General features: G+C 47.3%; 1 protein-coding gene and 1 non-coding gene across 2 annotated transcripts; both read right to left on the bottom strand.

The window, feature by feature from the left end:
• Positions 1–578: 578 nt before the first annotated feature.
• TPT1 (tumor protein, translationally-controlled 1) lies at positions 579–4,700 on the bottom strand. The gene is made up of 6 exons (XM_064175168.1): positions 4,585–4,700; positions 4,143–4,216; positions 3,498–3,688; positions 2,756–2,861; positions 2,194–2,310; positions 579–798 (listed from the first exon to the last, which is right to left on the bottom strand). Exons 1-6 carry the CDS (start codon positions 4,610–4,612, stop codon positions 796–798), a joined length of 519 nt encoding a protein of 172 aa, XP_064031238.1. The 5' UTR covers positions 4,613–4,700; the 3' UTR covers positions 579–795.
• On the bottom strand, positions 867–996 carry LOC135174074 (small nucleolar RNA SNORA31). The gene has a single exon (XR_010301717.1). It is a non-coding gene; the product is annotated as a small nucleolar RNA SNORA31 (small nucleolar RNA).
• Positions 4,701–13,754: the final 9,054 nt, after the last annotated feature.

A 13,754-nucleotide genomic window follows, 5' to 3' on the forward strand; every position in this document is an offset into this window, starting at 1 on the left:
TCTATTGAGTTAGGCCATTGTGACTCTCATCCCTCCGAGTACAGAAATCCCCCAAATGCAGCAGCTTCAGCTCCTGAATAGCTGTCAAAGGAGCTAGTGCTACAGCCAGACCATTTGAGAAAGCCTAATCTTTCACCCTCTCCACACTCTTTCCAGTACCTGTGTGGTGATGTTTGATTCCATCCATCCTCCTACCTTGACCTCGCAGTCATACTACAACTGCAGACCAATTTGGGTATCCTTGTCTGAGAAAGAAGCTTGGCCAGGACTCAAGTTTAACACACAATCCAAGTTCTCTGTGGATTTTATTAACTTTGGTATCTCTTCCAGAGATAAGTAAGTCTGTGCAATCACAGAAGACAAAGGTGGTCCACTCTTAAGACAATGTTTCTGGGGCTTTGCCTTACTGATTTCAGCCTGCTTTTGTGCTCTATAGCTACAGGTAGAAATTGTCGAGTTGTGGTGTGCTAGGACCAGGCTACGCTACTGACAGTATCAACATCTTTGACAAACCTTGCTGCAACCTCTCCTGCACATCACCTGAAGAAACACACTAGACTAAAAGGCATCACCTACAATGGGTTTAAATGAGTTTTATTTTAGACAACCTACATGACAGATGGGTTTTCCTTTTTTTCAAACAATGCCTCCACTCCAAATCAGGGTCAAAATAAGTGAATAAAGCTCAAGATGACATCAGTCCAGTTGTTAGACATTGCCAATTCCTGGTGTTGTGCCAATGAAGAAACAGCAGCCAGCTATGAAGACAAGTGATCCAAAACCTTGCTTGATTTGTTACTGAAACAAGAGAAGCAAGTGTTAGTTCAAGGTCACAACATCAATCACTACAACTCCCCATAACTTATCTGTGTATTCCCTAATTCAATCTGAGCTGCCACGGTCAGGCAGGCAGAAAGCGCAAGGAAGTTATTTTTGCATCTTAGTGCAAACCAGAGAGCAACAGGAAGAGTACTCCTGGTCTATCAGAGGATGCTGACCATTTTTACTATCAGCAACTGGCACCAGCTGCTGAGCAAGCCAGACAGGATACTCAAACCCTTTTTGGTCACTGCACCAAGTTCTATACTTCCCCTCAAATAAAACCTTGTCCTAAATGAGTACTATAGCTTACACCATGCACACTGTCTCTTGTAAAAGCTCTACCAAGAAGCTGAGACATTCTTTGCTCATTGGAATGTCCTGCTACTGTTCTTTTTACTCCATCTTGAAGCAGGGTAGTTACCCAAATTACACAGCAGAAAGGTCACTTAAGTAGAGACCCACACAAGTTTCTGCTCTGCAGAGGTAACTTCCAGGTGACTGTCTGTTCCAGGTCAAGACAGACACCACCATTCAGTCGAGCTGCAGGAGGTGTGTTCTGTTTTGGCCAATACAAGTGTTCCTTTAGTTGGGCTACTCACTCCACACCAGAACCTGGTTCATCTTTACATGACTTGCATACCAGAAAGCCTGTAAGAGGCTTTACAGATAAATTTAGGTGGCTATAAGCAGGCATCGTAAGTCCACAACAAACTGGTGATCCCACACTGGGCATCTGCAGTGAATTCCACAGCCAAATAATTCAAGTGCTGGGATCCAGATACTGTTTCCTTACAACCACATTCCAGCAGAGAGTAGTTAAAAGTAGACTACAGGAGCTGAACTGAAGCAGTTGGAAATTCCATGCAGAATAAGGTTCTAAGTACTCTGTCATGTATTACTCTCTTGCAAATTTAGGGTAGTATTTAGACAGACAGTTCTGCCTAATAAAATAAAGGCATCAGATTTAAGTCAAAGATGACAGAATACAACAGCGTTAGGTACTTCAGAATTAACCTCCACAAGAGAGATGCAAAGCAGAAGTGCTCCACAGCAGTGGACGTTGTCTTTAATAGTTTAAAAACATTACCAACTACACACACCTCGGCAAGACAATTCTCTGCATTTCTCAGCCATGAAGTCACCGTGAGTCACTGCAGTGAAATGACATCCCCTTTTGGTGTAATCGGATATTACACAGGAGAAGTCTCAGTCACTTTGTGTAATACAAAGCAGTATTTGGGCTATACTTGCACAAACTTTTGAGTTTTTCAAACTGACAGCTCTTTTCAGCAGGACAGGACAGAACACATGATGCATATAAAGTGCCATCACATAGCTATGTGCCTTCATCTGGCTCGAGTCAGTACTTACACACTTCTCAATTTCCAAGCCATCCTTAAAGAAAATCATATACGGGGTGACACCATCCTCACGGAAATCCAGGAGAGCCACCATACCATCTGGATTCATGTTCTCCCCTACAAAGAACTTCAGACACATGTGTTACTGAGACATTTCATGAGCTAGCAGCAGAACAAAGTGTTTTACTTTAAAAAGCTGTAACATTTTAAACTTCCATTTAAAAGTCTCCCTGACCAGTTGCAAGGATTTTGCTTTATGCAGCTTGTCTATCTTAGTACCACACAACTTCACCACACTGCCTGAACAGCAGAGGACAAAGCAATCCATGTTTCAAATCCTAAACGGCAGCAACATCAAATGAAGTTAACTACAAGAACTGCAATCTGAAGCACAATCCCTGGACAACAAAGAGTATTTTGCTATTTCTCTGAGCCTGTAATACCCTGAGAAGGACAAGCTAAATGTCCACACAGATGGAGCCCTCAAAAGTCTCACCAAGCTAGTTCACTGGAGGAGCAACTGCAGTTTGCACCACTGCAACACTGCTCTAAGGAGATGCAAGTTTCATTACCTGGTAGTTTTTAAAGTTGGCAAGGATGTGTTTGATTTGTTCTGCAGCCCCTGTCATGAAAGGCTTTACTCTCTCTGGCTTGTGTTCCTCAAGGCGGGCTTTGATTCTGGAAGGAGAAAAAACTCTCTCAAGACACATTCTAGTTTAATAACTTTGCATCATATTATAGCAAAAAGTTACTTAAAAGCTCTTTGATTTTGCTGCCTTCCCCTCCTCTCAGAGCTTCCACATTTTAACTTAATTTTGCAGTACATGGCATTCAAACTCATTTTACATCTAGGCTCATGGCAAGCCATTTCCACAGCCCTGAGTACCCTATCTCAGTATCACGTTTTTCACCCTTAGAACTGAATTGTTAGCAACAGAAATTATCCTAGAAACTAGTGAAAAATCCCATTCACACACACAATTTTTAGACACCTAAACTATCAAGTCTACCAGCTCACTCCCTTCCACATGGAGGTGTGGCATAGCAGAATTCAAAAGCAGCAAGGTTACATATAGTACCTGAAGCACAAGATCAGGTTCTGTTCTCCAGCCAAGATAAACTTAGATATTCCAATATCAATTCTTTAAAGGTCCACTTTTGCCAAGTATTAAGATATTACAGAAGTTCACAGCCATTTTGGCACCTATATCAAAACTAACACTTAATAGGAATAAAGTTCAACACTGCTTTTAAATTATCAGTGACTTAAACATTTTACAGCCCCATTTACAGAAAAAGCCTCCCAACACTTACGCTTTCATGTAGTCCTTGATGTACTTCTTGTAGGACTCTTTTGTAAAGCTGGTTTCTTGAAGGTGGTGGTTTATTACTATATCAACACCAGTTATGACCGTGGCTTCTGTTCCATCTCCCTCAGGACCTTCAGCAGAGGCATTGCCACCAATTAGAGAGTCATCAATTTGACCCTCTGTCCTGGTGACCATCTAGATTTAGAGACATCAAAAAACTTAACGGCTCTGCATAAACCTTTATGCTAACGCTCTCACATATCTATGACCTGACAGCAGGGCATGACTTCAGAGCCACAGTTAAGTACGAGGAATCTGACTGCAGGCCAAACACAGATTTATCTTTTTTTAAGCCAAGCTCCTCCACTGGTGCCTGACCAAAGCTTCGTTTACAACCTCGGCTCTCCTGCTTGGCTCCCCCGGGCCCACTCATGTCCTGCTTAAGGAACGGCCGGCAAAGCCACAGCCACAAGCCGTGGAAGGTCCTTCCCTCTCGGGCCCCTCGCAGAGAAGCCAGCCTCCTCTCCCCAAAGCCTGTCCCCTCCGCCACGGACCCGGCAGGTCGGACTCCACGCAGCGGCCGAGCTCTGAGTCACCGCGGCTAGGCCTGCCTCCCCCCGCCCTCCCTCGGCGCAAGCAGGCCACTCACCTTCCCCTCCACTTCCAGGCACAGGCCGTTCGCCACCTCCCGGATCTTGTAGATGTCCGAGAACATCTCGTCCTCTGCGGGGTAAAAACACACACAGGCGGGCGAGCCGCGTCAGCCTCCGCCTCCCCGCGCCCAGGCCTGCCTGCGGCCAGCATCCCCTCACGGCCCTTCTGAGCTCCGCTCCGCTCTGCCCTCCCGTCGATCTACCGCCAGGCTCGGCGTTCCGCCGTGGGCCCCGCGGTCTCAGCCCGGGCACTCCGGTCCTGGCCCGCACCCCCCCCGCCGTGATCGCCACTGCCACCACCACTGCACATGCGCGGCAGCGCCAGGCCCAGCAGCAGCGCCCAGGCCGCAGCCAGCCGTTTCCCCCACACCACCGACCCCGCAGTCGCCCTCCTGGCCCTCCCCTTCCCCCTCTCCCGTGTCGCCCCACCACCCTTACGGCTAATGCAGTCCCGGTAGATGATCATGGTGGCGGCGGGGAGCGGCGGAGGCGCGGGTCTCTGCGCAACGACCCAGGAGCGGGCGGGAGCGAGGCGGAAAAGGCCGAGTCAGCGCCGGCCCCAGCTCATATAGCGGGCACGGCCCGGCGCGTCACCGCGCACGCGCGCCGGCCAGCCCCGCCCCGGCCCTGGCCCCGCCCCGGCCCGCCGCGCGCGGCGCCCTCGCGCGGCCGCTGCCGCCGTTGTGTGAGGCGAGGAGCGCTCAGCGATGTCTGCCGGTTCCCCGTATGCCCCAGCGCGGCCGCTGCCGCCGTTGTGTGAGGCGAGGGGCGCTCAGCGATGTCTGCCGCTTCCCCGTATGCCCCAGCGCGGCCGCTGCCGCCGTTGTGTGAGGCGAGGAGCGCTCAGCGATGTCTGCCGGTTCCCCGTATGCCCCAGCGCGGCCGCTGCCGCCGTTGTGTGAGGCGAGGAGCGCCCAGCGATGTCTGCCGCTTCCCCGTATGCCCCAGCGCGGCCGCTGCCGCCGTTGTGTGAGGCGAGGAGCGCTCAGCGATGTCTGCCGGTTCCCCGTATGCCCCAGCGCGGCCGCTGCCGCCGTTGTGTGAGGCGAGGGGCGCTCAGCCATGTCCCGGCGCCTGGAGGGTAGATGTGCGCGGCTTCCCCTGGGCTGATGAGGCATAGCCAGCGGCAGTTCATTGAAGGCCAGCCCTCTCTGCCCTTGTCTGTGGGCAGAGGGTGAAGAGGGGCTGCCGCCGTGGCGGACTTGGCTGTGCCGCGACTGGCGGACTGTCCAGTGGCTGAGGTATTCCCTCTCCTGGTACTTTTTTTCACTGATTTGGGCATGAATCTTAGGCTTCCGCTGTAGCACAATACCCGTTTCTAAGGAGGAACGCTCCCAGCCTTTCCCAGGCACCCGGAGGAAGCGCTGCTGAGTGCCTCGCACCGCAGTCGGGGCCGAGAGTGTGGCGTTTGCTGTGCTTACTCCCTTAGCAACTGGTCAGGCGTGTATCGGCTGCCCTGGCCGCCTCAGGCTGTGGTGAGTTTCGTCCACGGCGACCTCCAGCATCTCTAATGACTTCTGCCACGGGGAGCTCTTCTCACTCGCTGCTGAGCACCTCCTGGCGCCTGGTAAGGGCTGTGACGCTCATTCACTGTACCGAGTGCTGTGCCTTCTCCAAATACAGAGGATTTGTTATTTTATTTAGTTAGTTAGTTTTACTAGTTGAAAAAGTAAGTAAGCCGTTAGACGCTCCTGTTACTACTTCATCGGAGAAATCAGCTTTTCCTCTGTGATGTGTGTTAGATAGGATTGTCCTGCTCTGGCAGGGGGGGTTGGACTGGATGATCTCCTCGGGTCCCTTCCAACCCCTAACATCCTGTGAGCTGTGATCATAGAATCAGAATCAGCCAGGTTGGAAGAGACCTCCGAGATCATCCAGTCCAACCTAGCACCCAGCCCTAGCCACTCAACCAGACCATGGCACTAAGTGCCTCAGCCAGGCTTTGCTTGAACACCTCCAGGGATGGTGACTCCACCACCTCCCTGGGCAGCCCATTCCAATGCCAATCACTCTCTCTGCCAACAACTTCCTCCTAACATCCAGCCTAACTTGAGCATGTTCAGAGGCACTATTGCGCTTACAAAAGGACTGGTTGGGGCAGGTGTAGTTGTCTTATTTTTTTCACATAAAAGTGAGATAAAGCTCAGCGGTCAGGGTCGAGATGAAAGGCAGAGGGACAGTAATACCCAGACCTCCCTTGCCGCTTTGCACATTCCTGCAGCAGTCCCTCGAACCCCGATTCTTGGGGGACCTTGACAAAATACCTTCAAAAGACATCATGGGACCTTAAAATGCTGCTAACGACCCCGGACTTGACAGAGACATTAGGGCACAGGATACAATTACCTGTGCCTCACCCTTCTCTGGCAGTAAATCACTCCTTTCTTTGTGTGTGCCAAAGGAGCTTCTGTTTTAACTCCTCTCCTGCTATCCCTTCCTTTGCTCCAGATAGCAGCCTTTTTCTTTCCCCCTTCTTCAGATATTCCGGCTGCTTACATAATCTAATTACACGTATAAAGCATCATCTGCTGGTTTTCACCTTCAAGACTACTGGTGCTATTTCAAACCTGCAGAAGTGGCTTCTGCCCCAAACTTTATCTGTTTTTTTTCCCTCAGTGGCAGCAGGCTTGACAAAAGCCCCTCTTTTTACCAACAGCAGTAGAAAAAGAGCACCTTATAGCTTCAGCAGTGGGTTGAGTGACAAGAGAACATTTGGCTCCTTCTCCATACTGTAATCTGCAGCTAAAAACATCCAGTTAGTAGGTGTGCTTCCATTTGGGCTTATTTTGAAGAGATTGTTCTAGAAAAGTGAATATTTCTGTGCTAGTATTTAAACCTCTTACAAATTCAGTGATTGACTCGATTTAATAGTGCCAGGGTAGAAACCCTTTCACACAGCTGCTAAGTTGGATGGGCCTTCGGATTCCTTTGCCCATAGGTCTGCACCCAGAGTTGCAGCTGTGGCATGGGAGATATTCTTTTAAAATGCATTAGTTAAATAGGTCAAAGCTCCTGTGTGAACATCAATGTGATGTGAAGCTAAGCTAAATAAATGCCAAGTTGAAAAAGAATTAAATGAGACCAGGAGTGTTGACACAGCAAGGTTTTACATCCTTTTAACTTGGGCTGCTTTTAAAACCGATTTAAACCCAGACCACATTGAATAAATCCCAAGACTAAGTAATATTTTAATTGGTGTAGGCTTTGCAAGAAGCATTTCACCAAGGTACCAGGGCTGAAAATTCCCTGTGAAGCCATATAAAAAGATTATTGTGTCATGTTCTGGTACTTTGTGATGAGCTAGATTAGAAAATTACTCCTCTTTTGTTTGCTTGGTTGGTTGTTGGTTTTTTTTCTCCCCAGAAACCAGCATTATTTGCCAAAAACCCTAGTGATCCTCACTTTAGTGTTTAGTGCACCTCTTGAGCACCTCTTGCATCCACCCAGGGTTAATACATTCTAGAGTGACAGGTTAAAAGGGTGGTCCCTCTACAACAGAGTCTCTTTAGGTGCCAGTTGATATCTAAAATGATGTTACCAGTTTTCCTGACAGTGCACCCCATCTTTGGAGATCTCCAAGGACTGGTGTAAATTCCCAAGGGCTGATGGAAGTCCTGTGTTTTTTATAGCTGAGGAGTTTGATATCTATCATTTGAGGAGGATATTCTAGGCAGGTTTCAGCAGATATGCTAGAAGCCTTTCTCAAGGAAGATGCAGCTAGCTGTGAATTACTGCAGTGTTACTCCTATCAAACATTATCATCTGGATAGGATGTGTCCAACTAATTGTCTGTGTCTTGGACTGAAATGGGTGATGACAGCTGGTACTTCACCTGTCTAAATAAACTGTACATTTTCAGCCCATCTTGGCAACTCCCATTTAGCTGTATGGAAGGGGAAGAGAAAAGGTCTGCAGCTACATCTTCTATGAAATGCAATCAAAAAATAAATAAGAGGTGAAGCTGGAGGGAGAGACTTGAGGATGGTCTGTGGTGTAGGAGGTGACATCAGTACATTGTTCTAACCTTTGTAAAAGACTGAAAGTCACATAGGAGTGGTGATATTTTACACTATTGGCTGGATACAGGGGAGAGTGTCGTAAAAATATCCTGATAGAGAGAAACTGGCTAATTGAAAACTAAATGACTGAGTAAGACCTGGCATTGCAGAGGAGCCTAGCAGGGCAGTCTGTGTCCAGTCCCCGCTTTCCCAGCACATCTCCTGGCACAAGGGCTCTTGGATTGGGAGAGAGGATGCCCAACAAGCCTGTGAGCTTCCAAGCCTTCATAAATCTGGATGGAATTCAACTGTGACTTTGTAACCCCTCATTACAGCCACCCAGGTGGAAACTGTATCTTTGGCTGGTTTTGTTCACTTTTCTCCAGTGAACTTCAAAGCAATAAAGATTTGATCTCTAGGTGTTAAACCTTCTTATTAACCGGTGACTGACCTCAGAAAGCCAGGCCATCAGCTTGACTCTTAAGCAATGTGGGCAGCCCTTCAGGCCCTGGCATTTCTTGGAGTCTTTTGGATCTTGAGCCAGAATTTGTAATTTGGACCAATATTGGCGGTGTGCTAAGGCAGAATTCCAGATCCCAAGAGTGGTACTTGAGAGCATTGTGCTTTGATCATCAGTGTAGCTCACTGCGTCTCACCTACTCACAAGTAACAGAATGCATTAGACTGGATTAGACAGACAAAGATATCGCAGGCAAAGGCATTGCTTGGAACGCAAGACAGCTCTTCAGTTCAGCAACAACCCTTCCAGCACTCAGAAGGAATGTAGGTGTTGTTACTCTGAAGTCTGCAGTATCTACAATTCCCCCAGTTGCAGCTGGGTCCCTGAAGATCCTCTGCAGCTTCCTTAGCTGTTGTCCTTGATGGCTGGCTGCACTTCTTCAAAGAAACAGAGAGGTCACTGCACAGCAACAAAACTCCTTTGTCTGCGGCATTACACGCACCACTTCAGCTCACCTAAACCCCCGACGGTAGGGATGTGTGCGTGTTAGACTGCACCGCAACGAGAGTGCTGGCAGGAAAAACAGGACTGGAACTGCCAGGATACGACTTTGAAGCAAGGTGCTGCCCAAAGCTGCTGCCACATTTTAGACGTAGTAATCCTATAAACGTCTATGTGGCTGAAACAACTCTGGTTTTAGGACTTCTGCCATTCAGCGTTTCACAAATGTGCTGAGAGCTGGAGTAGAACCACAAGTGAACTGAGGGTTGAGAAAGGACAGGAGGGCTTGGATTGGAAAAATGTTGACAGAGAGGACTGCATGTGTTGTTCTGTATGACAAGATGGGTCATGTGGAGATCATGTATGCACAGAGAGGGAAGCATTCAAATTCTGCAGTGCTTAGAACTTTAATCCTCACATGGGTCCCTGCTTTAGGCCTGTTTAAAGACACTGTAGTACAGTCCTTTGACTAGGATTAGAGTTGTGCTGCAGAAATGGCAGCATGCCAGACCTAAGTGAAAGGTGAGCAGGGATTTAACTGCTTGTGCTTGCTGAGACACTGCTTAATCTACAGGCAGTAAGCATGGAGCTCCCTGCAGAGAGATCTGCTCTTACAGCAGAGCAGGAGATTTATAAATTCATACCCCTCCTCCCCACCCCCCCAAAAACCCCACCCACCCAACCAAACAAAAACCAACAAAGAACCTCCACCAAAAAAAACAAACCAGAACTTGATTTCAGCAAAGCATTTGACACTGTCTCCCACAGTCATGTTGGACTGGATGAGCTTTCAAGGTCCCTTCCAGCCCCTGACATTGTGTGATTCTGTGACTCTATGTAAAACAAAAAAATACCCAACTGGCAAAAAAACCCAAACAATTAGGCAAAACAACCCCCAAACTAACAAAAGAAACCAAAACACTTAAGCGTGCATGCCTGGCTGGTACGATTGGTTTGTGGAGAAGGAGCGTGGGACCAAGGTTGGATGTCCAGTACAGGGCTGGGAGAGACCCAGGGCCCAGCAGCACTGCAGTATGTAGTGCAGGTGAGGAGCAATGGAAGGCCCTGAGCAGAAACACAAGTGCTAAGGCAGGGGAGAGAAGGTCCCAGCAAGGCTGCTTGTGGCTGCATCCCCTGCCACAGCTGGTTTTACTTAAATCTGAGCCCAAGTTACAACTTTAAAAGTTTCAATCAACCCCTCTAAAGTTGAACGGATTTTTTTCCTAAAGCGAACTAACCTCTCCGCCTATTTTCTCTCCAGAGGCATTGAGCTGAGCTGTGTCGTCAGTTAACTCAGCGACCCCCACCCAGCAAGCTCAACAAGGATTTCTCACTGGCAAGTCTCCGCCCTGCCCTCCAGCGGTAAGACTTTGTGCGCGGCGGTGCCTGTGACATACGCAGACTCGCCGCTAGGTGGCGTGGCAGGAGCCGGCGGGTGGCGAGCAGAGCTCTTCTCACCTTGGTAGGACGCCAGAGCTTTTTCCACTGGTGTCATTCCCATGTCGCCTGGAATGCCCCAAGGCCAGCGCAGGAAAAAAATTGATCTTGGGCCTGTAACTGATATAACCTCTCTGGGCTCCCGGCCAGTTGGATGCTGTACACAAATATCATTCTCTCCAGATAATTAGCATTGCCATGTGATGAGTTTGGGTCTGATGAGGTTTTAACCATTAGAGGGACTGATCTTGGTGCACTAAACTCACTCAGTTGCCGTTTTTCAAACTGACTTTTGATTTGCAATTGTTTTGAATCTTGCAATTGACTTCTGCCATTTAACTGATTGAGAGGTTCTAATAGATGTATATAAATATATGAGGGCTGGGTGTCAAGAAGGGAGGGGCAGCCTCTTCTCACTTGCACCCTGGGATAGGACAAGGATGTAAACTACATCACAGCAAGTTCCATCTCAACAGGAGGAAGAAATTCTTTACTGTAAGGGTCGTAGAGTGCTGGAACAGGCTGCTGAGAGAGGTTGTAGAGTCTCCTTCTCTGGTGACTTTCAAGATCCATCTGGATGCATTCTTATGCAACCTCCACTAGATTGCATGGTCTTGCTCTGGCAGGGGGATTGGACACGATGATCCATGGAGGTCCCTTCCAACCCCTAATGTCCTTTGATTCTGTGAAATCAATTGCTGCGTGCTTGTTAGTTCATTGTTAGGTGGTGCTCACTCTCGGTCTTGTCAACAGAGAAATAATCATCAGAGCACATTGGCATGTTAATGGTGCTGTTCCTAAAATTCTGGCACTTGGTTTGCCAGCAGATAATAAAGAAGGAAGACTCTCTGTTACATTTATAAAGCCAGCCTTGCTGCAGGTGCTCCTGGAGAATGGCAGAAATAAAAGTGACATTATCAGGAAATGGATAGATCAGACTTTTGGTCTCCCAGTTGCGTAAAGCATCACTTTAAAATACTGTAGAGGAAAGCAGGAGACAAGACTAAGAGACTGAATATTGGAGAACAACTTCCTAAATGTCAGTCCAGTAACTTGAGTTTATAACACTTGTCAGCTGCAAACAGGAGCCAGCTACTATTTACAAAGACCTCCCCTCCTGAAAGATTTGTCCTTATTTTCTGATACAATTTTTGTGTCTACAACGTTCCCATCTGTCTCTGAAGATCAAAAAGGGAATTGGGCAACAAAGGGTATATTAGAGTGCTAGGAAGTATTGCCCTGCTTCTGGTGATGTTTAATTGCTCTGGTTTACACTGGTTTAGCAAGATACAGCAGTGCTGCAGGAGCCATTAGGGAATGGATAGTTTTAATGTAAGGATGGTAGAAGAAGCTCTTTGCAAATTGTGCCCCACAAACGTGCTCTGGGAAAATAAGGCCTTATCTGTGAGATGGCTGATAATCTTAGGTAATTTAAGGCTAGGGTAGGAAAGGACCTTGAGAAGCCCATCAGCCAATTTTCTTGCATCAGAGAGATTAGTTAGACCTGTATCACTCTGGGGAGATGTTTATCTACCTTGTTTTTCAGATCTCCTTGTGATGGAGATTTCCATTCTCTGCAGAACAAACATTTACTGAACAAGGAGCTGGGGGCTGGGTTCTCCTGTTCCCCTTTGAGAGAGATTCATCATAACCTGTATAAAAGTTAATTTAGGAATCTCTGTGGCTCAGATGCTTACAGAACTCAGTGTGCCTCATTCTGCATGGACATTTGGCTTCACAGTTACCATATTTATCCTCTCAGATTCAGCATTATTTATCAGTACTTTCACATAGGATGAACCAGGATGTTCCTCACAGTTTAGCTGCTTCACTGGGCCAGTGGACACATGGAAGGCTATCTGCAGGGCTGCACTACTGTAGGTAGAGGGGGGATATGTAAGAACCAGGCCATTTTTACCAAGAAGCTTTACATATAAAAACCATTTTATCTAATGAATACAATTCAGGGCAGAGTTCCCTGCAGTAATAATAGATACTTCTGTGCAAACAGAAGTTCAGAGCAGTTCTCAGTGCTGATCAAAAGGCTAAACTGTTAATGAAATTTTAAGGAAGAAATAGACAATAGACCCAGAAACATCCCTGCCATATATATGTCTGTAGACACACACAGAAAAAAAATATATATACATATAGAGGTATGTACAGACACACACATATTCTGTATATAACTGCTGTGTGCCCAAATGTTAAATGTCATATGCAGTTCTAGCCTCTCAGTGGCAAAAGGGTATGATAAAAGTAGTAACAGTACCAAGAAGAGAGGCAAGGAGCAAAATAATAAACTGGAATAGGATGCACCAGTTTTTTTAATCTGGGGTGCTGGGCATGATGGTGGCTTTTGAAATGTATTCACTGCCTCCCAGCGTACAAGAACTATGGGCATGTCAAGAAGATGATGAGTTGATAGGTTCAGAAAAGACAAAAGAAGGCTCCTTTTAACACCTTGTGTATAGTTACATTGTGGTGCTTACTGTTGCTCAAGGATGCTGTGGCCAAAAGTTTAGAGTATTATAAAAGCAACTTGAAAGAGACATGGAAAAAAATGCAGGAAGGGCTGCTGAGGACTTTTAGCTCAGGAAGAAGCCCTTTGGCTAAGAACTGCTGGAGGCTGGGAGATTTAACACTAAAATGTTACTTTCCTCTGCATACATGTGAGATTTTGTGGCATAAAGGATTTGGCAGAGATGTCCTGTATCCTTGAATCCCCTTTATTAGCTTATTAATCATGTTCACATTCAGGGTGGGACATTTCTAGGAAGGAAGATGGAACACGAAGGTTGTGAGGAGGTTTTGGGAATCATCTCTGGCAATTTCTCTGGCCTGAAATAACCTTTGGCAAGCTGTGGGGCCATGTTGAGGTGAGGGAGGATTGCTGCCCGCTCTGCCTCACCAGCTTCCAGCTATGCTAATTGCATTAGCTGATACCTTGAGGTTTTTTCCTTGTCTAATTTTGCTGTCTCAGTTCTGACCTGGTTCTGACATTTGAAAGATCAAGTGAACCCCTCTTACGTGTCAGGTGGTTTAGCTGCCATCAGATTCCTTACTGTTTAATGACTGTGCCCAAATGCCCAGCCAAGGCGGCATTCAATATCGCTAAGCGAAGGATTATTGAGGTGCTGTGAGGTCAGGCTGCTCTGCTTCAGCCGTGCCAAGAAATCACATCCACCCTCCAGAGTCTTCTGGGCAGTGAC

Source organism: Pogoniulus pusillus, chromosome 3, assembly GCF_015220805.1.
Source record: "Pogoniulus pusillus isolate bPogPus1 chromosome 3, bPogPus1.pri, whole genome shotgun sequence".
Classification (NCBI taxonomy): domain Eukaryota; kingdom Metazoa; phylum Chordata; class Aves; order Piciformes; family Lybiidae; genus Pogoniulus; species Pogoniulus pusillus.

What these genes read in the sequence shown, in the direction of transcription:
- TPT1 (XM_064175168.1), bottom strand. Translation starts at nt 4,612, where the DNA reads ATGATCATCTACCGGGACTGCATTAGCC. An exon ending in CTACCGGGACTGCATTAGCC is followed by an intron (nt 4,217 to 4,584) that starts GTAAGGGTGGTG and finishes TTTACCCCGCAG; the next exon opens with AGGACGAGATGTTCTCGGAC. An exon ending in CCAACTTTAAAAACTACCAG is followed by an intron (nt 2,311 to 2,755) that starts GTAATGAAACTT and finishes ATGTGTCTGAAG; the next exon opens with TTCTTTGTAGGGGAGAACAT.